Here is a 25,970-nt window from a genome sequence, read left to right on the forward strand (position 1 = left end):
TGCTTTTTAAAATAACTGCATATTTTCATTTTCTTAAAAAATATAATTATATATTATACATAACACAAAAGTTTCTTAAAGGTGAATTTTAAGATATTTTGTTAACTATTTTTCTTTTATTTATAAACTATAAACTTCTACAAATTTTTGTATTTAATTATCAAAATTAAGTTTAGGCTAAATACAAACTTTTTATACTGTATAAACATTGATGATTCAACATTCTGTTACAAGAGCTGATTATAACGACCCTTATAGCTTTGCTCATTGGGGCATTATTAGGGTACCCTCAGTAAAGGTATTTTCTTTAATGGAAACATAATTCTTTAAGGTCGTAGGAAGTTTGCTGTGGATAATTTTGCGACTGCAGCTGGCGGCTACAGTGATTGGGGTTGGCTGCTGCTGAGTGAAATCGAGGATGGCTGCGAATGATTTTTCCTCTATAACGCCCAGATTCTTGAAAGCTGCATTGTTTGCTGGTGCTGCGACTGCAACTTCAAAAAGCAGCAGCTGGTTACAGCTGCAGTTTTATATTAAAAAGATATTTCAACATTTATTTATTTTTAGAAAAGAGCACCAGATTGTCACATGACCCATGCAGATTTGTACACAGCTGTCTTCAAAATCATCAGCGATACTGGGATGGCCACTAGACCAGCTAAACTTGTTCTTAAACAGTATTCAAACAGGTAATAACAACTCACAATATTCAGCTAATATAATCATTAATCTTATCATTTAAAATGTGTCAAATATCGAAATAAAAAAAGGTAAATTTTCTCCATTGACCTATCCGCAATTTAAATTTATTTAATTATATTATTTTCATATAAATAAACTAATGATATTGATTTTTAATTTTGGTTTAAATCAAATAGAATTTTTTTTTTGGGGGGGGGGGGAAATTGAGGTCATTCTTCTTATTGGGATTAGACTTTCCCTAACCAAATGGATCTTTTAATTATCTATAAGAAGCTTCCCTGTAAAAGAAAATCAAATCAGACTAGCCGGCAGTGGGGTCTGTAGGTACATAAAGAAAAAAAAAATTAAAAAAACATCCCTTCTTTATAGCAGAATATTTATAAATAATCTATAAATGTAATAGACTGCGTACAATCTTCAGGGGTCTAAAGGGAAAAGACATTTATTGATAAATTGATGCAAATCCCCAATGATGAAACACATAATTACACCTTCTGTAGATTACAATTCGCACACTTAACTAAACAACCAATTAAAATTCATTACAATCACCCCAAAGTTGTTAAGCCAACAAATAAGCAAACGTAATTATAAAACTAGTGTAATAAACAGCCCAATGTCCCATTCCTCCCTGACTATTCTTACAATAAGATGAATTATTAACGGATAACAATATGTCTATAACAGTTTTATATTTAGTATTAACAGTATATACAATACATGCATATAATAATATAGATATTAAGTTTACAAATATTACAATAAAAACAAGGAATATAATTTCCACCAGTAGCAGGATCCAGGGAGTAAGGGAGGGGACAATGGGCAATTAATTCAATATAAGAGTTATCAAAGAAAGGGCATGAAATCCAGTTTAATCCAATAAATTTGTAGGAAATTATAAAGGGATTGTTAATTGAATAATATATTTCCATAGCGTCATGTAAAGTGAAATCACAACTTGTTTTCGATGAAATATATTGAGGTTTTTGGTGTGATTTTTATATTAAAAGATTATTGGACCCGGCCAGCTGCTAGCAAGAATATGACTGCCCCTTTTTATTCTGTTTATTTCCCTTGTCCCTTGCCCCCACCTCCCTTCTCCCTTCTCCCCGTCTGCTACATTCCAAACTAACACAACGAGTGTTTATTTCCCTTTCCCCCACTTCCCTTATCCCTTTTCCCCGTCTGCAATATTCAAACCATACATAACGAGTAGCAGCATTCTATGCGCAAGTCCCCAAACTCAGTCAGAAACTGCTAAATTCTTGCACATTCCCTTTAAGCCAGTCCCCAAAGTCTGAGACTCCTAAAAATTGAATATTCGATCCATTGTCCCCTCCCTTACTCCCTGAGCATGATCAGCCGAGAAAAACAACATTTCCTATTGCGTTAGGGGCTGACTGACTGACTGACGGACAAACAAATTGAAGTAAAGAGAAGCTTCGCTACAAAAATGTGGATATAGATATTTATAAAATGTTGCAACAAGTCTTTGAATTAAAATAGGGACGATAACATCCAAATAGTATAAAATCTGTTTTAAATTAAAAGCTAAATAAGAACATACACTGAATTTTTGTAATATATATAAGTAAAAGAGATATTATAGAATTGACCTAATAAGTTAGAATTACACAATTGAAAGAAAGAAAGTGTAGAGGAGTGGCACCACCTCCCCCCCCCCCCCTTAAAATTGAAATTTGTAGGGCCTGCACTGGTTGAAAAGAATAACAGATGGATAAAAAAGTACATGCAAAAAACGACAAAAGAAGAGTATGTTTTATTTATTTACATTTCTAATGAAAGACATACATCCCATTACTTTTTATAATATATTTTCTCATCTCTTACTCCCAAAATTAGCAGAGATGTAAAATAAAAATAGTGTAAACATTTTTCCTACTCTATTCATTGTCACATAATATAACATATTAAAAATGTGTGCTAGATAAATATTCATTTTTCTATTCACGTATGTGCATGTTATATCACATTATAAAATTAATAAAACCGCAAAAAATTATGAAAACAGCACAAACTCCACCTTTTTTTCAGCTTATTATTAAATACACTCTCTTAACCCGCGATCGTGCGCATCCGCTCGTCGTCGGGAAGGTGATAGGTTCGAATCTCGGATCAACACCGCGTCATAATTAAAGACATTAAAAATGGTTTCTACTGCTGCTATGTCAGGTGCTCGACATAATAGTAAGTGTAGGGGGATTGCCTTGGCCCATAAACAGTCGCAACTTATTACCATGCACAGTTAGGACTTCTCAGACAAAGGTCGTGCAATCAAAGGGTTGGTTGTGTGTTGGATGTTACTAAACATAATGTCCTTGGGTGTTAGAGTATCGCATCCCATTACACACGGATGATGCTCTAGATTCTCTAGATGATCACTTAATAATCGAAAGAGAATCCCGCCCTTAGAAGGTAATGGTAAAAAAATATACTCTCTTATTTGTTATTGCGTGTTTTTTCAATAATATATACATATGTGATAATTTGTGGACATTAAGGCACACCAAATAAATTTATCAAATGCTTTATAATTATGTAGGGTATTTAAAATATTAATATCTGTATACAATTATATTTTGTTAGTCATTATTAGTGGCAAAAAATTAACAAAATTTTTGATTTAGTACTTTCGCGGCTTTTGATAGTTTTTTTAGGTTAGGTTAGGTTATATTGGGTTAGGTGATTGCCTGCATGGTTAGGCAATTGGCCCCGCAGGGTTAGAGCCCCCCGCTGGGGCTAGAAATAGGCAAAAAGCTACTGTGAAAATACGAAGAAATGCCCCTTAAGGGTTGTTACCACGAAAGGGACTATACCCAAATTTCTTATTCTCTTAATCAAGAAACTTTTGATAAAAAATTCCATGCTCATAATTTTTCCCCAAGAAAAAAATATGTTCCATTGTTTAGAACATAGAATAATTGGTAATCAAGTATTTAAATACTTTTTTTCAGAAATGTTCAAAGTGTCCGTGAAGCCCAGGGCATATTCTCCATAATTTCTTGTCTGCCGTGTTTAGCTCATGTTGAGCTGGGTTATGGAGCTAATGATGCAATTCTATGGAGGATAGCCACTACATGTCATACACTCAGGTAACTCTAGCTGGAGTATGGAGCTAATAATTATATGGAGGATAGTCACTACATGTCATACACTCAGGTAACTCTAGCTGGAGTATGGAGTTAATAATTATATGGAGGATAGTCACTACATGTCATACACTCAGGTAACTCTAGCTGGAGTATGGAGCTAATAATTATATGGAGGATAGCCACTACATGTCATACACTCAGGTAACTCTAGCTGGAGTATGGAGCTAATAATTCTATAAAGGATAGTCACTACATGTCATACACTCAGGTAACTCTAGCTGGAGTATGGAGTTAATAATTATATGGAGGATAGTCACTACATGTCATACACTCAGGTAACTCTAGCTGGAGTATGGAGCTAATAATTATATGGAGGATAGCCACTACATGTCATACACTCAGGTAACTCTAGCTGGAGTATGGAGCTAATAATTATATGGAGGATAGTCACTACATGTCATACACTCAGGTAACTCTAGCTGGAGTATGGAGCTAATAATTATATGGAGGATAGCCACTACATGTCATACACTCAGGTAACTCTAGCTGGAGTATGGAGCTAATAATTATATGGAGGATAGTCACTACATGTCATACACTCAGGTAACTCTAGCTGGAGTATGGAGCTAACAATTCTATAAAGGATAGTCACTACATGTCATACACTCAGGTAACTCTAGCTGGAGTATGGAGCTAATAATTCTATGGAGGATAGCCACTACATATCATACACTCAGGTAACTATAGCTGGAGTATGGAGCTAATAATTCTATAAAGGATAGTCACTACATGTCATACACTCAGGTAACTCTAGCTGGAGTATGGAGCTAATAATTCTATGGAGGATAGCCACTACATGTCATACACTCAGGTAACTCTAGCTGGGTTATGGAGCTAATAATTCTATAAAGGATAGTCACTCCATGTCATACACTCAGGTAACTCTAGCTGGAGTATGGAGCTAATAATTCTATGGAGGATAGTCACTACATGTCATACACTCAGGTAACTCTAGCTGGGTTATGGAGCTAATAATTCAATAGAGGATAGCCACTACATGTCATACACTCAGGTAACTATAGCTGGAGTATGGAGCTAATAATTATATGGAGGATAGTCACTACATGTCATACACTCAGGTAACTATAGCTGGAGTATGGAGCTAATAATTCTATGGAGGATAGTTACTACATGTCATACGCTGTTGGTCATTTCTAATTTACTATTTATTTTCCAAACATACAAATCTTGGTACAATATCTAATCTAGTGAGGGGAGAGTACACCCAGCCTCCATGCCCCATAATCATTTAAAATCTTGCCTCTACCCTTTGCCGGACACCGACTAAAAAAATCGAACATAACTTTAATCCTACAACCCCCCCCCCCCCCCCCCCCAGTGCACGACTACGAAGATAATTGCATTCTTAGAACAAGAAGCATATAAAGTATTTGGTTGCCAAAAAACTTTGAGAAATGTAGAAGTTTAATATAGATGTTCTGTTCTTAACAATGTCAGAGAAATGAGGTTTGAAATTTATGGGATGTTTTGATTCCGAATAAGCCTAAATTTTCGACGACAGATTTCCATTATGAAATTACTCTTACTCCACCAGAAAGACAAGATATTTTAAATTTTAGATAACATGCTTTTTTATATAAGAATTAATAACTGTTTAAATTTCAGGGTGCTGATAGTTTCAGGAAACGAAATAACAGACCAGGAATTTTATCTCAACTTTTGGTAATAGCAACAATACTCTAAATATCTAGATTATGTCAGTCTGTTTGGTTGGGGAGATCTTTTGCTGCATAAAAAGAATTGCTACTCTATATTATTGGATAACTAGATTATTGTCCATGTGTCTGATTGATCTAAAAGGCCTTTCTCTGTACATTTTGTACTTTCTCTACTAAGTTATATACAGGGACAAGCATTCTAAAACAAGGACAATTATGCCTATATGAAGTAAAGCTAAATAGTAATTGATAAAGAAAAAAAAATCGTTATTGAGATGTAAGGTTTTATGTTAAGATAACACCAATCTCCATTTAGATGGAAGCTTATTCGCAAAGTTCCTAGGGTTATTTGGGCTATTTTATATCTAAATTGAAGTCTTTTAATGGTTATAGGCTTTTTATGTGGGGGTAGGGGAGTCGACTCTTCGCACTATTTTCAATTTCAGTTTTAAAAAGGAAAGTAGGAAATTTTTATATTAGTGTGGGGTTTTATTATAGGGGTGAATTTTCTTGGAAGGGTGAGTGTATCTTCCCCCAAAATAGCCAAAAACCTTCCCAAGACCAATAAGAATCTACACTGTAAGGGAGAATCATATCGGTTCATTGGTTAGCGGATCCTTTGTCACACACACACAGATATAGATCCTGTTACTGTTATATAAGGATTTACTGGCTTCAATGGTGTTTCTCATTTGATCAATTTGTACGTTTGTGTGCAATAGCATTAATTTGGTTCAATAATCTTTAATTATATCGATTATTTACCATATTCTGATTATTATGCTGTATAATGTGGCATACTTTCCGCAAATGTGCAAATGTTTCATTATCGCAAAATTGCACAATAGCAAATATATTTAAGGGGGTTGTTCAATTGATTATGGCAATAAGGTTGGTTTATTGCGCTTTAGTAATTACAAGAGGCTACGCCTTTAGAAGCCTTTAGAGACACGTAGGGGTGGGAGACCCTTCACTTTGAATTTTATTTAAGAAGGAAAAGAAATAAAATATTGGTGTTTTTTGGTCATTTTTTTGAGAAGTTAATTCTCTTAAGAGGGTTGAGACACCCTCCCCCAAAATAGTTGTAAACCTTCCCTGGACCTAAAAAGAAGCTTCACTGTAAAGGAGAATCGTTTCAGCGGTTAGCAATCACCTAACCTAACCTAATCAAAAGGTACTGTGAAAATACGACGAAACGCCCTTTAAGAGGCGTTGTCACGAAAGGGACAATACCCCAAAAAAGCTTACTACTGTTATAAGATTTGCATAACTTAAGCTTTCTGACAAAATAAAAAGAAAACTTTATATGCGGAATTGCTATACCTCCGTGCAGTATAACTATAAATTAAGGCCAGGGTCAAATTCAATATTTTCAGTGCAATCACACAAAGTATATGTAAAAAAACGTAATTGTTGTATCAGAGGGAAGGGTAGTTTTTCGTTTATTTGGTATTTCTTAGGTCAAACTAAATATGTTAGGTTATACTGTATAAAAAACCGAAGGGGGGGGGGGGAGAATATAACTGGCTACTGGTGGGAAAGTTTTCTATTATACAAATACTTTTTTTTTGTAGAGCATCTATTCTATATCTACGAGTTTTTCTGACGTCTATCTGGTAAGGTTACCGTCTCTATGCAGTCACGTGTTAGCGCATTTATAATAATGAACATATATTTTTTTAGGATAAATTATTTTGAGATTTAAGAATTGTTTTATTTTTTTAAATAAGAGCCCCTAGATGCTAAATATCCTAAGATTTGTCTACTAATGTTTCAAACATTTATCATTTTAAAAAGAAGAAAAATATCATACCAGGAAAAATAAAATATTAAGTTGAAATATAAAATAATATCCAGGGTATAACTTGGCTATGTGGACAAGAGTTGGATAAACAAGGTAAAATACTCTTCATGTCACTAACTCAACTTGTATCATTTTTCAAATGGGCCTAGGTAGAAACCTTTATTTTATTCAATTTTGCAATGAGATGTTTAAAATCAAATAGTTGTAATAAAGAAATTTTGAAACTTATTTTTTTTGGGGGGGGGGCAAAAGAAAAACCTTAATGATTGTGTACAAGATATTGCTGTTTGCACCCTTAACTTGGCAGTAAATTTGTCGTTTGACAGGAGAGTATATGTAACAAATATTTTTTTGTAAATTTTGGTGATGTATTACCCTCTTAACATCCCCAACTCCCTGGATGTGCTTGCAAGCAATTTTACCTGGGGAAAAAAAACATAATTAAGGCAAGATAAATGGTGTGCAAAAAAATGCGGACTTTTTTAAAATTAAAATTGCGCGTCTTGTGTTAATAGTAGAAAAATGTTATGCATATCGTTAGAACCGCTATGAACTCTATTTTTAGGAAATATAAGAACGGATCCTGTGCTACGTATAGTTAGGGAGCTATGTGTTAAAATGTCCCAACTGATGTAAAACTTGACTTGCGAGTAAATTTTAAAATATAACTAAAAATTAGAGAAGATATTTTGCAAAAAGAGATGTCTACATTTTTTAATTTCAAATTGCGCGGCTTGTGTTAATAGTAGAAAAATGTCTGATAAAAGCATTATTTTTTTTGCTTAAAAATTTACTAACCTAGGGTAATACTAATAAGTCTCTATATAATAAACCTTAAATAGACAATTTTTCATTTGACTTTTAATTTCAAATTTACCGGACGAAATATTTTTGAGGAAATTAAAAACTGATCAAATCTATTTCAAAATTTAGATTCTTCACCAAAAAGATGAAAAATAAGGCGGTGATATATAGTAAACTCCATGGAGACATTGGTCAGGATATCATTCTGGTGATATTTAGTAAACTCCAAGGAGACATTGGTCAGGATATCATTCTGGTGATATATAGTAAATTCCAAGGAGACATTGGTCAGGATATCATTTTGGTGATATTTAGTAAACTCCATGGGGACATTGGTCAGGATATCATTCTGGTGATATTTAGTAAACTCCATGGAGACATTGGTCAGGATATCATTCTGGTGATATTTAGTAAACTCCATGGAGACATTGGTCAGGATATCATTCTGGTGATATATAGTAAACTCCATGGAGACATTGGTCAGGATATCATTTTGGTGATATTTAGTAAACTCCATGGAGACATTGGTCAGGATATCATTCTGGTGATATTTAGTAAACTCCATGGAGACATTGGTCAGGATATCATTCTGGTGATATATAGTAAACTCCATGGAGACATTGGTCAGGATATCATTCTGGTGATATTTAGTAAACTCCATGGGGACATTGGTCAGGATATCATTCTGGTGATATTTAGTAAACTCCATGGAGACATTGGTCAGGATATCATTCTGGTGATATTTAGTAAACTCCATGGAGACATTGGTCAGGATATTATTCTGGTGATATTTAGTAAACTCCATGGAGACATTGGTCAGGATATCATTCTGGTGATCTCTAGTAAACTCCATGGAGACATTGGTCAGGATATCATTCTGGTGATCTCTAGTAAACTCCATGGAGACATTCGTCAGGATATCATCCTGGTGATATTTAGTAAACTCCATGGGGACATTGGTCAGGATATCATTCTGGTGATATCTAGTAAACTCCATGGGGACATTGGTCAGGATATCATTCTGGTGATATTTAGTAAACTCCAATGAGACATTGGTCAGGATATCATTCTGGTGATATCTAGTAAACTCCATGGAGACATTGGTCAGGATATCATTCTGGTGATATATAGTAAACTCCATGGAGACATTGGTCAGGATATCATTCTGGTGATATATAGTAAACTCCATGGGGACATTGGTCAGGATATCATTCTGGTGATATTTAGTAAACTCCATGGAGACATTGGTCAGGATATCATTCTGGTGATATATAGTAAACTCCATGGAGACATTGGTCAGGATATCATTCTGGTGATATCTAGTAAACTCCATGGAGACATTGGTCAGGATATCATTCTGGTCCCCAAAGTTTATAAACACAATCTTTTATTCTCTTTTTAAAAACTTTGGGGATTAAATCTTTATTGGGTACAAACTTTGCTGCAAATTATTTTATCTACTTATTGGAGAATTTTGTTTATCGTAATATGGAGTGCACAGAAATTTGTCGTTATTTGGTGATTGCATTTTACCTCTACATCTGCTCCCCAAATATTATTTTAGATTTATTTCGCTTGTTGTTTATACCTTATTCTTGGATTTAAACATGCATAAAAAAAAGTAGAACAATCTGTTACAGAGGGCTTATCCCATTTATAAAATTTTTTTCCCTTTTATTACAAATTTCATCACTATTTAGTAAAATATCTTTTAATTCAAGTTATTCTATATTGTAGTACATACAAAATATCAAAATATAAGAATTTGCATTTGACATATTATTTGAAATCGGATCGTTTTTACTAGCGAAACTTTTCTTCATTTTAATGTGTCCGTTGTTATTACATAGCTTGTCAGCCCTTATTGGACGGCTATATGATCGTAAAATTGAAGTCTTTTTTGGTGGAAAAAATCTTTAGTAGGATATTTATCAACCGGTCCAAATTATTCCCCATTAAAACCTATCGATATATGATATATCTAAATGAATCACTCAATGGACGTACGGCCAGGCCAAAGTTATAGAGTTATTCATGTTGCTTATAGTTTCAATGAAAAAAGTTTATTCCTATCAGAGATCTAAATATAGACAGTAGAACGGACGTACGGACCGACCATAATTATAGAAAAGCTTACTTTAAAAATATTTCAAATATTTTTTAGGTTAGTTTCTTTTCTATTTAGATGATTTTCCAACTTGGTGCGAAAAAGATTATAAATGCACAGAAGTAAACAAGTAAGTGTTATACATTATGGCAGAACCCAAAAGATATACTTCAAATCTTAGATGATGATTAATTGCCCCTAGAGGCCTTAAAGGGTTTAGTAATAAAATAATTAACCTTTTATAATTAGATGAAGATTAAGTCCTATACAGCAGGAAGAATTGGAAGACAGACATAAAAAGTAGCTCTGATTTTAGGCCTCATTACAAGCTGAATCAATCCTTACGGGTTTTAAACATCGCTGGCGCGTTACATGTCACGCAACGAGGGGTCAAGCTCTGCTGGTCAACATTTAGGTATATTTATCTCACAATATATTTAACTATTATCTATATTTCCATTATGTAAGAATATATCCATTTTTCAACCTATCTACATATCTTTCTAGCAGTCTTTGTTTTATCTCTATCCCTTTCAGCCTCTCTCTCTCTCTCTCTCTTATTATCTTCTCTCACTCTCTTCCTATCCTCTCTATCTCACTTTCTCTTTATTTTTCTTTATCTATCTATCTCACTTTATATTTATATCTCTCTATCTATCTGACTAAATATCTTTTACCTATGACATAGAAGCAGCTTCCAGTGCCTAATTAAAAATGGCGTCATACAAAACAAATGACCAATCAAAGGCCAGTATACATTTTACCATTGGTCAATTCAAATGTGTACTGGCCTGTCATTGGTCATTTGTATTGTATGACGTCTTTTTTTATTAGGCTCTATAAGCTGCTTCATTACATATTTTACAAACAATACACCTTACACATTAACTTATATTTTAGAAATTTAAAAATGATGAATATACAAGAATCTCACTTATGGTTAGTTCTGGCTGAGATTAAAGAAAAAATTAATTATGACGAATATATTCTTCCGCTGAGGTAATCATAATTTTATGTTTTAGGATGTTATTTGTCTATTCGTTTTCCCCTCAAAGTCTCTAAAACTGCGTAATCGATTAAGTTCTTCAGGGTTTTCAATACAACATATTTTAATGAAACTGTCCGAATCCGCATTTTTTATATTTGAAAAAAAAACCATATTTTTACCCCCTAATGGTGGCTGACTTAAACCCTACCACTGCGGGATTTTTAAAGCTTTACTTAACTCTTACTTTAGAAAGAATTCTGTAAAAGGTAGGAGACTGCCGCAAGTTACCTTTGTTTTAACATTTCAGTACGTTAGTATTGTATATTTAACTATACTTCCCATACGGACACCTTCCAGTTAAAGGGTAGATTTGTTACTAAACAGAAGACTTATTTAATATTTTGTATCTTTATTCTATTGTCCTTGATAATTAAAAGTTTCTGATTTTATATGAGAAAACTTTAATTATATATCTATTATTAGTATATTACATAAAATAGGTAGGGTGTCGGAGTGTGTTTATATGTTATTTATATTATTTAATACTTATATTTAAGGGAACTTTTGTTTAATGAAATCTTCCAATTTTTAACATTTACAAAACAGCCTACTTTATTGCATCAAGATCCATGACAGATCTATATAGGAAATAAATGTCTATATATGAGCTCAATTTTTCCAAGCGATAAATGTTTAAAACTCATAGTGCTCCAATAATCCGTAATAAACTCTCATTGACCAGAACGATAAGACCCATTATTTTAATGTATGAAGAATAAGTTCAATTTTTTTATTTCATGTTGCTATTTGAATTATATTGAAGTATTAAATTTCTATCCATAAAACAGAAAACTTAAGTTTATAATACAGTAAATAAAAGAAATAATTTTATACTAGCAATACCTGCGTAATGTGGTCAGATATTGAACTAAAATTTAACAGTTAACTAAAAATTTTAACCCTTTCAGGATGATAATTTGAAATAAAAAATATTAAGATCCTAAAACAGTTAAAAGAAAGAAATCGTCAGGGAAAAGATAATGGATAAATAGGGTTAATAGTCAGAATTCAGATAACCAAAAGAAAGTAAATAAAACATTGAAAAAACCTAGCCAATAGCGAGATAATTATATCGAGCCCAACTCTAGTATAAAATATAATCTAGGGGCTCATTATAAAAAAAATAGTTGACAGAAGAAGAAAACAGAAAAAAAAGCTAAAACCGTCCCAGGACCAACCAAAGCTTCGCTAAAATAGAAAATTAAAGAAATTTTCAATTAGAAAAAAGCAAGAGAAACATTACTTTATTTAATAGAATATCATTAATTCATTAATAAGGAACACACCTATAGAATAAGAAAACATACATCAGATTCCGCCCCCCCCCCAAAAAAAAAAAACTCCAAAAACTTTTTTGTAAGCTATTTTTATAAATGGATGAAAAATATTATTCAAGTATTGATAGTTATATTTTAAAAATTGAAATAACTATTTTTTTTTAAATATATGTAAATTTAATTTTAGGTCTATTGAGATTACCACAAGTTCTAAGCATAACTATTTATATGGAGCTTCTAAGGTAAATCTTAATTTATTTACCAAAAAAATATAAATTAAATAGTTTTTGTCGACTATCCTATTTTATTTATATGCAGTAAGATTTTTTTGTCTGAAGCTTAAGATCTCAATAATATAGTTGGCAATTAATGAAAATAGTCAAGTATAAAAAAAAACATTAAAGTAAGCCTGCAAGAAATACCACGCTTTAACTGCTGAAAGACTGCCACAAGTAGACCCAATTCCCCAAATTTGAAGCCTTCAGCTTCTATAACAAAAAAGTTCTAGGCATTTTAAAATGCCATTTTATGTACAATGAAAATTTTGAAAGAATTACAGTGCTAATGTTAGAAATTTTTAAATTAAACTACGTGGCATGGAAACAAAATTATAAGCTTATTTTTGTCATAAATTTAGGCAACCAGTAACTAATTATAATTTTACAATAAAAATACCCATTTTTATAGTCAAAATCATTAAAAAAAATTAAGTTTAACTTGCGTTGTACCGAATGTACTGTAGCCAATCAGAAGGCTGAATCAGCTAAGCAACCAATCACAGCTGTGTTTCCCCCTTTGTTTCCGGTATGATTTTCGTTTAAAAATGCAATTTAAATCAAATTTTTTTCATGGATTTTGACTATGAGATGTGGTGTTTTTATTGTAAAAATGTAATCAGTTACCCGCAATGTAAGTTTCTGACAAAGGCAAAGTCATAATTTTGTGTCTAATTTAATATTGTTTTTTCTTTTATAAGCATTGGAAATCTTTGAAAATTTTCTTTGTACATAAAATGCTATTTTGAAATGCCTAGAACTTTTTTGTTATTGAAGCTGAAGGCTTTAAATTTGGGGTATTGGGTCTACTTGTGGCACACTGCGAATTTTAAAAGAAAAAAAGTTGACCCTCAAAATTTCACCTTAAAGTGATACTTTTCTAATAGTTTATAGTCCACTAACTCGTAAGCAGTAAGAATTCAATTCCATTAAGTCCCTTCTAACGAGATATTGGCAACTTTTTGCACACATTTTTGCAAACGGCAATTATTTCCTTTATTTGAAGTTTTGGATAATAACATTTTCATAAAAGTTTTCAGTAATAATCATTTAAGATCCATTGTTGAGAAAAAATAACTGGAAAAATGTGTTTCCATGCAAAATAAGCTTAAAATCTAATAATTTTAAATATTTGCGATTTAATTGTAAAAAAGAATATTTTTTGCTTTTTGATAGCCTGAATATGTTTAATTTTGTTTTTTATATAATCTATTCTTTGAAAAGACATGCATATTCTTGCAGATTTTTTAAAAAATCAAAAATCAAAATTAATCAAAATTTATCTATAGCCTTAGAAAAATACTTTTGATATTTTTAACCTATATAATCAATAAAATCAATGAAAAATAAAAAAGTTTTATAAAACAAACTTTTGGAAAAGGTTTAAGATAACTTCATAAAATTAGCATTTAAGTAGGATATTTTTCTTGTCTATTTTAAAAATGCAAATTAAACATAGTTAACGAATATTTAATTAGCAAGAATAGTAATAAAATATTTCAATAACTACTTAAACCTTTTTGTGGCTATGTTATTTATTTAAACAGAAAATCTATTTTGTCAGAATTATAGAAATAATGAAATATTTTCAAACAAGCTTGCAAAATAAACGTAATTTTATCAAACTTCCTCACAGTTTTTAGAAGATATTGTTGTAAAATATTAATTATTAAAATAAAATCTTTAATTTACAATGTTTAAAACACCTAAAAGTAAATTCTAAGCAAAATTAGATTTATTCTCTAGATTTAGAGTAGCTGCGCTACTTAAAAAACATCTAGTATTCAAACCTACAGCTGATCAAAAATCAATAGTCATAAATTGGTGGTTTACAGATATCTAAACATATATATACACCTTACAGATTCATTTTTAAGATGGAATGTAAAGTATAATATACGAGATGTCAATTAGTCAAATTTTAAACAAAATAATTTTCATTAATTCATTGACAAAAAAATAATGTTATAAATTTAAACTCACAAAGAGACTATTGTGTATTTTAATATTATGTTCTTTCTGCAATCTGATTCAAAACAAACTTTTTCTCTCATTCAAGTCAGGGATGAGTTTAGTACCAAAAAAATAAAACAAGTTGAAATACTTTTGATTTAATTTGATATTATTGTATAATATTTTCTTTTATATATAATTTAAGAAATATATTTATAAAATATTTACCTGTCATAAAGACGACATATAAAAACAACATCCTTATAAGGAAATTAAAATCTATTTTCAAAATTTTCAAATTCATTTTATGCTTAAGAAGGGACGAAAAGGAATTGAAATTCAACATTAACTTGTTATTTTGCTTGTATATTTATCATATTTGTTTACAGTTTATTGGTAAAGTTTGGTAATACTTTATTTCGAGTCTATGCCATTGTGGGCAGTCTTTCAGCAGTTAAAGCGTGGTATTTCTTGCAGGCGTCCTTTAATCATTTTCATAAATTGACTGTAATTAAAAGTTGTTTTAGAAAAATGGATTTTTTGTTCGATCTTACACCAGATTTTCAAGTATTCTAATAAAGTGACACTTTAGCTGGTAAAGTAACGATCCCCCATACCCACCCCTTTTACTTCATCCCCTCCCATTCTAATAGATGAACAATAGATGTAAATCTCCATGTCATGATATTCACGTATATTCTTTATCCATTTTTAGAAATTAATAATATCTGTTTGTTTATAAATTTGATTTAAATCTGTACCAATAACCTTTAACATTTAGTGATTTATTTTAAAGTTTTCTTTTACGAGCATCTATTAATCTGTATTAAAATGTGGCAAATAGAATATAAAAAATAAAAATAAATTGTGTCCTCATACTTTTTATTAACAAAAGGAAATCCAAATTTGCTAAATTTCAGGTTTTTCCGGATTTAGAGGAAATAACTATTTGGAATTTTGATACTCATTTAACTTTGGATAATAAGGTATTTTAGTTTTTTTATTATTTTAGAAGCGAAGCATCGTACAATTAAGGTTCTTACTATATTATGATTGTTATATGACTGGAATTACAATATCTTTTATGTTTATTATCCGATTTTAAAGAATCAAAACCATGAATGCAATCCTATTATATAAAGTAGTAAGCATTTTTTGTCTGTCTTGAAGGATCTCGCTAACCGCTGAACCGATATTGTTCTCCTTTAAAGTGAAGCTTCTTATAGATCCTGGGAAGGTTTTAAACTATTTTTGGAGAATTTATTTTAGTCTTTTGCAACTCAAATTAAAAATGGGATAAGGTCGACTTTTCCCCCTCTTACCTTAAGTGCCTCTAGAGCCTTCTAGGGGCGTAACCGCTAGTGTATAATAATCTATTGCGGCTAAACTAACGAATAAGTCGTAATCGGTGATTTATTTACAAGACTGCCTTAAAATAATTTATTTAACTTATCTTTTGGTTTCTTAGCCTATTGATTTTTTTTTGGGGGGGGGGCACCAGGGGGTGGATGGGAATTTTCTAGAACAGACACTGCAATTGCTTCGATTGGGTAACGAAGATATGTTTAATTTTTGTTACGAGCCATAAATTTTTATATCGTAGCTACGCTTTTGATCATAAATATGTAATAAACAGTCATGGATTGAGGGGATATTAGACAGTAAATTTATTTGGCCCCCACAGTTTTATAAGTATGATCTGAAATAGTGTCTATAAAAAGAGTAAATTTTAAAACTTTAAGTACTTTTTTATCAAAGCTTGTTTGATAAGTTGATAAGTCAACATTTTTTAACCAATAACTTTAATCTACAGAAAATGTAATTTTGTTCATCATCATCAATTTATTGTCTATTGTCTTATCCCTGGAGAAATTGTTGTTGTTTAGGACAAGACTTGTGATTGGAACAGTTTAAAGAAGTTGACAACATTAAAATTAAATAATCTCTCCTACTATTTCAATGATCTTGTAACTATATTGGGGTAAGTTTTTTTTAATAGCAAGAGTATTTTGTAATTAGTATTAGTCCCTTCGTTACGGATAGCTCTGATCTTTAATTTAGGAGTGTTAAAATCGTACTCTTTATTTCAAAACTTCTATGATGATTTCTGTAACAGTTTTTTTAAAGATTTGTGAGATGCTATTTAATCAACTTAATTTTGGTAATGACGATTCCAAGAATAATTAGGCACAATCTTTTAAAATCTAAGCAACTCTATATTTATTAGTAAAAATTGAAAATGGTATCTAATACATTATCAGTGGTTTTTGGTTCTATTTTAGTTATGTTTGACCTAAAATAAACAACGGATTCTATTTAAGCCTGTTTGCAGCTAAACAAATACAAAATGATTGACTATATATAATTCTTTCTAGGGATATTGGTAACCAGATAAAATACATAGATATAGATAATTTCTCTGTAGACGAATCTCCAAGTTCATGTTTCAGGTAAAAAAAAAACCTCGTGACATCGCCTATTAAGGGCCGTTTCGTCCTATTTTCACAATAGATTTTCTCCTATTTCTAGCACCTGTGGGAGGCTCTAACCTAATAAAAGCTACTGTGAAAATGCGACGAAACGCCCCTTAAAGGGCGATGTCACGAAAGGGACTATACCCAAAAAAAAACTAAGACTACACACGATCATAACGTACACTTAAAATTGAAATTTAGAATAAATTATTCATAATACAATGCTCATTGCTCACTTCATTTAAAATAAACAAAAAAACATGGATGACAACATCAATAAATCGAAGTTTAATGAATTAGACGTTTAGACAAACGAACATTAACAAATGTATACAACCCAATTTTATTTTCAACAGTATTTGCAAGTTTGAATAGAAAATCTATGAATAGATACCAAATAACAGATATTTTTTTATTTAGTTTGCTTGATATTGGCTACCATTGTCCTTACCTGGAGGATTTACACTTGACTATGGCACACTGCAGCTTGGCATCAAATAATTTGATGCCTATTATTGCTCAACAGGATAGCGACATACATTTTATATCTTTTAGTTCCATGTTCTTTGCAAAGGGCGTTATATTTAACCTTCAAACTAACTAGATTTCTATCTTTCTCAGATATCTTTTACTCTCTTTTTTATCTTTCTATCTGTCAATCTTTCCAATATTTATCCATATATTTAATTTATACATTCGCCTATTTATTAATTGAAGTGCCAATCTATAATTTATCAATCTATCTATCCGTTACAAATTTATTCAATTATCATTCATATGTTTATTCATCTACTAAAATTAAGTTGTTAATTTCTCCATCTTTTTAACTATCTGTCTATGTAAACAAACAAAATTATAAAAAATTTAATCTATCTATAAAATAATCTTCTAATCTATATATCTCTCTATCTAATATAAATAAAATGTATGTCTTTGTAAAGGGTAAAGATTCAATAAAACCCAAATTATTCTCAAACCTGATCAATCTTTCAATGAAAGGCAAGTATTTAAAAACAAGGACAATAATTTAAACAAGTAGCACGGAATCAACACAAAAATTGGAAAAACGCATTGAAAGACAGATAGAATCGTATTACAGGGAGCAGAGCAGACAGACAGACAGATGGAAGGACAGACATACAGAAAGACATGGAAATGAACATACAGAACTTAGGAGGGGCGTGTAGACAGAAAGGACAGGCCAACAGACAGAAGTATAAACATACAGAAGTAGAGACAGACAAATAGAAGGAACGACAGACATAAAGAAGTAGACAAACAGAAGGAAAGAGAGTCAGTCAGGGACAGACATACTGAAGGAAGGACAGACATACTGAAGGAAGGACAGACATACTGAAGGAAGGACAGACATACTGAAGGAAGGACAGACATACTGAAGGAAGGACAGACATACTGAAGGAAGGACAGACATACTGAAGGAAGGACAGACATATTGAAGTAGGACAGACATACTGAAGGATGGTCAGACATACTGAAGGAAGGACAGACATACTGAAGGAAGGACAGACATACTGAAGGAAGGACAGAAATACTGAAGGAAGGACAGACATACTGAAGGAAGGATAGACAAACAATGGAAGGACAGTCAAACAGATAAAAGTAATGACAGACAGACAGAAGTAAGAACAGACATAAGAAAGGACAGACAGACAGAATGAAGGACACAGACAGTAGGAGTGACAGAAGGAAGAAGAGACAGACAAGGAAAGGCCATAAAGGACGAAAGAAGGACAAACAAACAGAAACAATCTCTTAAAGAGTAACTTTGCCAACTAAAATTAAGTAAAACGTAAAATGTTAAAGAAAAGTACATAAAATGGTTTAAGTAAAGTGCCTATCAATCTCAATTTAATTCTAATCTGAAAATAATATTGCCTTAAAGCTTATTTTATGCATATAAAGAAAAGTGACCTCACATATATGATACAGACTATATTACATATATAAGGTTGTCAAGACATTATGACTTCATGTTTATGTTGATGTAATAAGAATTTGATCTAATTTTATAGCCTTAAACCATCTCGGAGTCTATTTTTAAGCTTCCATGAAATGAATCTATTGAGTGGTTATAAATATCTTGAGGGACAAACGACAAAAAACTCAGAACTACAGATAATTGTTATGCCTCTAGAAGCCTCTAGGGGAACTTAATGTTAGGGGGTTAAGTCGACCCTTCAATTTTCATTTATTTTTTAATGTTTTCTTTTCTAGGCGCCATTTCTTCCCCCAAATAGTCATAAACATTCCCTGTACCTATAAGAAGCTTCACTATAAAAGATAGAATAGCAGTCTAGCGGAAGAACCCCAAACTGTCCCAGTTTTGAGCAAGACGATTCCAGTTACGTCATATACATTTCGGGAAAGAAAAAGGGAAGGGGGGAAGAAATCTCTTCAAAAGAGATGGGAGAAAAGGGAAGAGATTTTCTTCCCCCCTTCCCTTTTTATATGACGTCACAGGAATCGTCTTGCTCAAAACTGGGACAGTTTGGGGTTTGTCAGTCTAGCGATTAAAGGCAGATAGACAGACAAGGCATCCTGTTACTTTTATATTAGTGTTTTTATTTTTGTTTTTTAAAGGATTAACTTTTTCCAATGAAGCAGTGCTCGCAGATTTTCTCGTCAATACTGAAAGGTAATACATTCTTTTTTACAGCAAAATACATGAGAAACCCTAAGCATCAAACCTAGATAGGGGGGATGAGTGGTTGTACTGTGGTATCCGCCGAGGATAAATGGCAGACACCGGAGTTCAATTAGATTACGGCAGTGTGACAGACGTGGACACCTTACTATAGAGAAGCTACGCTTCTCTAGCATTCACTAGATAATAATCAACATCTATTTCAGTTGTCACTTTATTGAAGGTTTAAAGGATACTAAAGCTATATACAACAAACAATAACTACATGGATAGGAATAAATAATCATAACATAAAAGCATTATAATACATATACAATAGTCAGTTTGGGCAATCATGATCCCCCATCCCTGGAAAGGGTGGGGGGAATTAAGAATACAGTTAACCATAATATAAATACATATGGATTAGGAATAAAGATAGTTAAAGATAAATCATACAGTAAAACATAGATAATTGCAATGGTTAGGTAGATGGCTATCCCTGTCTGGGGCAGGCAGGATAGCCCATGGAGCAGCACAATAGGTAGATAAGCATAGAGGGGTTGAGTGGTAGGTCTGGGTACTAAAGAGGGAAGGTTTGATGATTACTTGTGACAACAACAGTCTGTGTGGGGGTGATTCTATCAGGTGAGGGCAGGTTTAGATCCTTTATCCTCAGGGTTGAGGTGGTGCTGATAACTTGGTGGTTGAAGGGGAAGGTTCCGGTGCTTAAGATGGGAGAGGGAGGGGTAACACCCCTCCCTCCATTTGCAGGACAACTGAGAGATGAAATCAGTACCGTTATCTGACATATTTTCAGGTGGCTTTACAATTGTAGAATAACAGGATTTAGCTAGGTGCGTAGCATCACTATAATGTCTTGGTTTCTGCATGGTCCAGAGCTGCCGCATACCACAACTCTCCCCTCGGAAGGCTGGAGGGGTTGTCTGCACCGCCAGACTTCCGACAGTGGTTGCGGCCTTCAGTTTGTTGTCCTTGTGGAATGGGTCCGCCAGGGTACCAGCTGCTGACTGGTGGTGGACTCCAGCCCTCCCCAGGTCGAACGGAATCTACTATATCTGCTGGAGTAGCTGGTCCTGTTGGATGTTCTGGCCGTTGGATGTGTACCTCTGAGGCCACCCTGGCAACCTCCAGGGGTGGCACAGCACATGAGGGGGCTTGGACCAACAGCCGCCTGGTATACACCTCTTCAGGTTTCTCCACTGGGCTGGTGGCCTCCATCGTGTTGGTCACCTTGCTGCCGGCAGGCTGGCTACTGGATGCAGGCGCAGTTTCTTCGCCCTCGGGGCTGGTCAGGTTCAGTCGGCTTCCAGGGTCTCTGTCAACGCGGGCAGGTGGTGGTTGCCATACTGTAGGAGCGTTGCCTTCCTCAGGCTCATCCTGGACATTGGCAGGGGGGTGCATGGCAGTCAGACCTGCGGGGTAGGGGAAGGTAACAGTCCATCCCTTATGCCGGAGGCTGTCTTGGATCTGCAAGGGTGGCTCCGCTCTAGTTGGCTGGGAGACAGGCCCATCCACGGCCACTGCTGCTGGTGGACTGGAGGCACAAGGCTCCGAATTTCCTCCCCTAGCCTGAAGGGGTCCAGGCACATCGTCTCCATCTTGGGTAGACATAATTGTTGGGGATCCTCTACTTCTATGGTTAGGCTCAGCACTGGGCGCATCTGGTTGAGTTACTCCCCAGGCGGCGGTCAAAGCTTCTTCAGTTTGGCTGGTAATGGCTGATATCCTGGTTCCTGGGGCAGATGCAGGGGGCGCAGGCAAGTTTGGCCCAGCCCAAACTTCCTGATACACCAGTGCAATACAATTACCCTGGCTTGATTGAGGGAGGAAGACAGCTGGATGCAGTTGAGGGTGAGGGACAGCTGGACTCTCCCTGCTGGCTGAGGGCTCTGGCTGGCCGGGGGTGACGGGTGTCACCCCTTCCTCTGGGGCTGCGGGCTCATTCTGGGGTCCAGGTATCTCGGTGGCGGCGACGGTTGTCGCCCCAGGCACCAGCGTGGGGGCGCTGGATAGCACCCCCCAGTCTTCACAGGGGTCCAGGTCTCTCGGTGGCGGCGACGGTTGTCGCCCCAGGCACCAGCATGGGGCGCTGGATAGCACCCCCCAGTCTTCACAGGTGGCGGCGACGGTTGTCGCCCCAGACATCAGCTTGGTGGTGCAGGGGAGCACCTCTCGTTCCTTCCAGGTGGCGACGCCGGTTGGCGTCCTATACATCGACTCAGACTCGCTGGCTAGCGCCTCTTGCCTCTCCCACTCGGCGGCCGCCAGGGCCTCCCCGTACACCGTCCCGGTGGCGCTGGGTAGCGCCCCTCGGCTCTTGCTGGGGGTGACAGGGGTTACGGACACCAGTCCCCTGTGGTTGAGGCTGAGGGCCAGGCCAACCTGGTTGGGTTCAGCCGCTCCTCCCTCCAGGTGGACCTGGGTGTCAGACTGGTTGCATGCAGGTTGTTGGGCGGCCTGGTGTTTCTTCTTTGCCTGGTCCCAACCGGTTCTACACTTGGCGGCTGTGTGGCCGTTGAAGCGGCAGCGCCCCTTCGTCCAGCTGGGTCCCATCAGGCCGGCTTCCCCAGGGTGTATCAACCTGCCAGGTCTCTCCTCCTCCAGTTGGGGCACCAGCTGACAAACAGGGTCTCCCCTACTAGGGGTCAGGCGGTGCTGGGCTGCTTGTGGTGGCTCCTTGGTTACATTCAGCCTCCTCCCCATACACACAGGTCCCTTCCATCCAACGGCGGCTCTCCTCTCCTGGGTGGCGAGGCCAGCCTCGGCCTTAGCTTCTGCAGGTGCTTCTCCACATGAGGGATCCTGCCTCTGGGTACGCCAGGTGGTTGGTAGCAAAGGCCGTTGATGGTGCCAGTCGGAAAGGGGGCTATGATCTCTGGGGGGTACCTGTGGCCAGTGTGTGGACAGGTACCCACAGTTGAACCAGCAAGGCCCAGAAGATGCCATCCGGATGGTAGCCTGAACTGTATTCTGGACTGCCAGCAGGCTGTCGGTAGCCACCTGAGTTGGGCCAGAGTTGCCAGCTGGTATTGCGTCCCTGCCAGGCTCCGTCAGCTGCTGGTGGGGAACCCCTGCGGTGGTTCTGGTTTTGGCAGGGGGTGGCCTTCTTATTGACTTCCCTAGTTGGAGCTCTGCATCCTGGTGGGCCTCCATCTTCAGCAGCATGGGGGAACTTGGCTGGGACATGTGCAGTGGTTCAACAGAGTAGAGGCATCTGGTCTTGGAGTGTGGGGGAACAGCCTCACTGCTGCTGGTCAACCCTGCTCCCTCCGTGCTGGGTAAAGCCTTCCACTGCAGCAGGTCGCCAGTTCCCATCCTCAGGCCGGTCCCCAGTCGTTCCATGCCTGGGGGCTCCCAAGGAGGCTTGGGTGGCGGCTCCCCCACCCCCAGGTACGCGTTGGGCATCTGGGTGAAGAGCCTATTCCCCTGGGACAGCTCCCCATCCTCCAGCTTGGTGAGGCCAGCGCCAGGGAGGACCTTTCCACCCCAGAAACAGGTGGTACTGGCCCTAGGGCTGGGCCCCTTTGGAGTCTCAGTTCTGGTGGTAGTGTCCATCTTGGGGCTGGCCACTAAGTCTCTGAAGCTTGTCACCTTCTCATTAGGCTCAGTTGCATCGTTCAACACCCCCAGGAGGACACCTACAGGTTCAGCAATCCCCAGTCCAGTATTGCTATTTCTCGTGCGTTGAGCACCAACTGAACAGGAGCTGTGCAGCGGACATTCAGTCACCCTTCCAGACAAGGGCATCTCAGGGACCAGGGGTCTGTGACCTGGCATGTGTTTGATGTTCACTGTACTCAACACAGTAGGCCAAAGTAATAACAGAAGCAGTATCTTGTATGAAGAAGCAGAGAGTGGTGGGGTACAGATGTTGGGGGTTCTGGTCCAAATGAAGACTTCTGTCCACCACAGTGCCAGCAACAGGCCTAGGCACACAGTTGATGCCCAATCAGGAATGTCTTCGATTGCCGCACGTCGGGCGAGGGGCTGACAAGTTCTTATCTTGTAGATATAGGAGCAGAGTAGAGTAGCCGCGCCGCAAGGAGGTTCGAGCCGGCTCACCCCTAGTATAAATACTATAGCTGTGTAATTAGGGTGGTAGTCCACGTAGCCGTAGGCTCGGTCCTCCTGGCTCAAGAGTTTCTGTGGCTGGCGCGCCCCCATGATAAGTAGCAGGGGGTTGGTCTGTTGGTGCCAGCGCCTTGTTTAACTGTTGAGCCTGAGTTGTTCTCCTTTCCAGTATAGCTCTTGATTTCTGTGGTAACCAGCGGATCTTAGCTTAAAGGTAACAGGGAATATGTTAGGTATCCACAGATGTCTCTAGGAGCGTATCCGCTAGTAGATATATGGATAGGTAGGCTATCTATATATATATATGGCTACACGCCCATATATATATATACGTGTATAGGAATATCCCCAGAGCTAGCTAGCTTTTCCTCCTTGCTCCAAAAAAAAATCACGCTTCCTCTGTATATAGTTCACAACTATGAGGGTCGATGGATCAGGTACACACCACCACTGCCCAGTGTGGGGCAGCAAGTCAGGCTATGTCCACAGGGTGGGCGTACTTTCGTTCAGTTACCATATCAGTTTCCAGTGTTGTTTGGTGAGGTTAGTATTCACTTACTTGCACCCATGATACAAAAAAACAACATTATTTATCACTTGGGTATTTATATATACATATATTTGTTTCACTAACCACTCAGCTTTGAAGTAGGGTTGGCAGGCTAGGAAGATGTTGAGGGTCTGAGCGGGTTTAAGGAACTGGTTTAGTTTTCCTTATCACACTGTAGACAGGGAGGGAGGAGCTTGCAAGTTTTTCTCCTAAAAAAATATCTCTGTTGTATGCTATAGAGTGGCCCCTCTCCTGTGTGTGTGTGTGTGTGTGTGTGCGTGAAATCTCCTTTCTGTGCAGCGCGCTTACGCACCGTCAATCCGCGCACACAGATAAAACGCGCACTTATCCCTCAACTCGCTCTCTCGTTGGTCCGCTTTGTCCGTTGAATTTATGATATTTCCGCACTCTGTTGCGCTACCCATGAATGGCGCTCTGTGTTCCCGGTCGCTAGCCCCACACTACGGACGGACTTAGTCTAGTGTGGGTAGGAAGGGGGAAGCGCATGAGGGGACGGGGGTAACTCCGTCCGTTCCCCCTGTGAGGGAGGGGGGAGTGTTATAGGTTTGAGGGTAACTGTGTGCTGGTGTAATAGTGCCTTTTCTTCTTAATCCTAGGCTTATCTATTATATCACCCTGACTGTATTTGCCTTCAATGAAGAGGGGCTCCTCCCTTTCCTCTGGAACAAGGGGTGTATTGTTGTTGTGCTGTAGGCTTGAGGTGATTAGATTGTATATCAGGGTCTTTATTATATTACATCTAGCTTCTATTTTTGTCCTTATCACAATTACATAACAGATTTGTTTACTAACCCTGTTCTATTTTTAGCTGTTATCACAATACACAATAATCCAAGCCTGTGCTATTTTTAGTTTTATCACAACACAACAATTTGTTTGCCAAGCTTTGCTCATAAATCTATTGTTTAGCCATCACACCAGGGTGGTAATCCCTGCAATGTGACATAATATCTGTTTTTCTAGATGGGTGGCTGCGTTGTAGCCTCTCAGGATACTTGGAGTTGACGTAGTTTTCTCTGCTTTGGTGCACTACACTCGTATGTTGGCTCGCAGCTCGCAGCTATGTGGCGTGTTTCAGCCTATCGGCGGCAGGGAATGTCCCGTCCTGCTAGCGCCGCTTGCAGCTATGTGGCGTGTTTCAGCCTATCGGCGGCAGGGAATGTCCCGTCCTGCTAGCGCCGCTTATCCAAATCCAGCTGATGGCGGCAGGGAATGTCCCGTCCTGCTAGCGCCACTGGTTCGGATCCTGCTATCTCTTGCAGTAAAATTGGCCTATTTTCAGCCGTTTACACTTATTTGGCTTGTTTCAGCCGGTCTGCAGGCCTGTTTCAGCCTTTTGAGCGCTCAATTCTCCGTTAGAT

General features: G+C 36.7%; 1 protein-coding gene across 1 annotated transcript in view; it reads left to right on the forward strand.

The window, feature by feature from the left end:
• LOC145319181 (uncharacterized) overlaps positions 1–25,970 on the forward strand; it is a 46,787-nt gene that overhangs the window by 7,881 nt on the left and 12,936 nt on the right. Inside the window, exons 7-20 of the mRNA XM_080161095.1 lie at positions 568–689; positions 3,681–3,818; positions 5,505–5,537; positions 7,411–7,454; positions 10,351–10,402; positions 10,589–10,687; positions 11,173–11,271; positions 12,785–12,839; positions 15,746–15,811; positions 16,712–16,806; positions 17,201–17,275; positions 17,720–17,823; positions 18,239–18,298; positions 19,901–19,955. Of these exons, the coding sequence (XP_080017221.1) occupies positions 568–689; positions 3,681–3,818; positions 5,505–5,537; positions 7,411–7,454; positions 10,351–10,402; positions 10,589–10,687; positions 11,173–11,271; positions 12,785–12,839; positions 15,746–15,811; positions 16,712–16,806; positions 17,201–17,275; positions 17,720–17,823; positions 18,239–18,298; positions 19,901–19,955 (1,097 nt within the window). The remainder of the gene's footprint in view (positions 1–567; positions 690–3,680; positions 3,819–5,504; positions 5,538–7,410; positions 7,455–10,350; positions 10,403–10,588; positions 10,688–11,172; positions 11,272–12,784; positions 12,840–15,745; positions 15,812–16,711; positions 16,807–17,200; positions 17,276–17,719; positions 17,824–18,238; positions 18,299–19,900; positions 19,956–25,970) is intronic.

The sequence above is a fragment of the Acartia tonsa genome, chromosome 5 (genome assembly GCF_053477335.1).
Source record: "Acartia tonsa isolate MP-2025a chromosome 5, ASM5347733v1, whole genome shotgun sequence".
NCBI lineage: Eukaryota > Metazoa > Arthropoda > Copepoda > Calanoida > Acartiidae > Acartia > Acartia tonsa.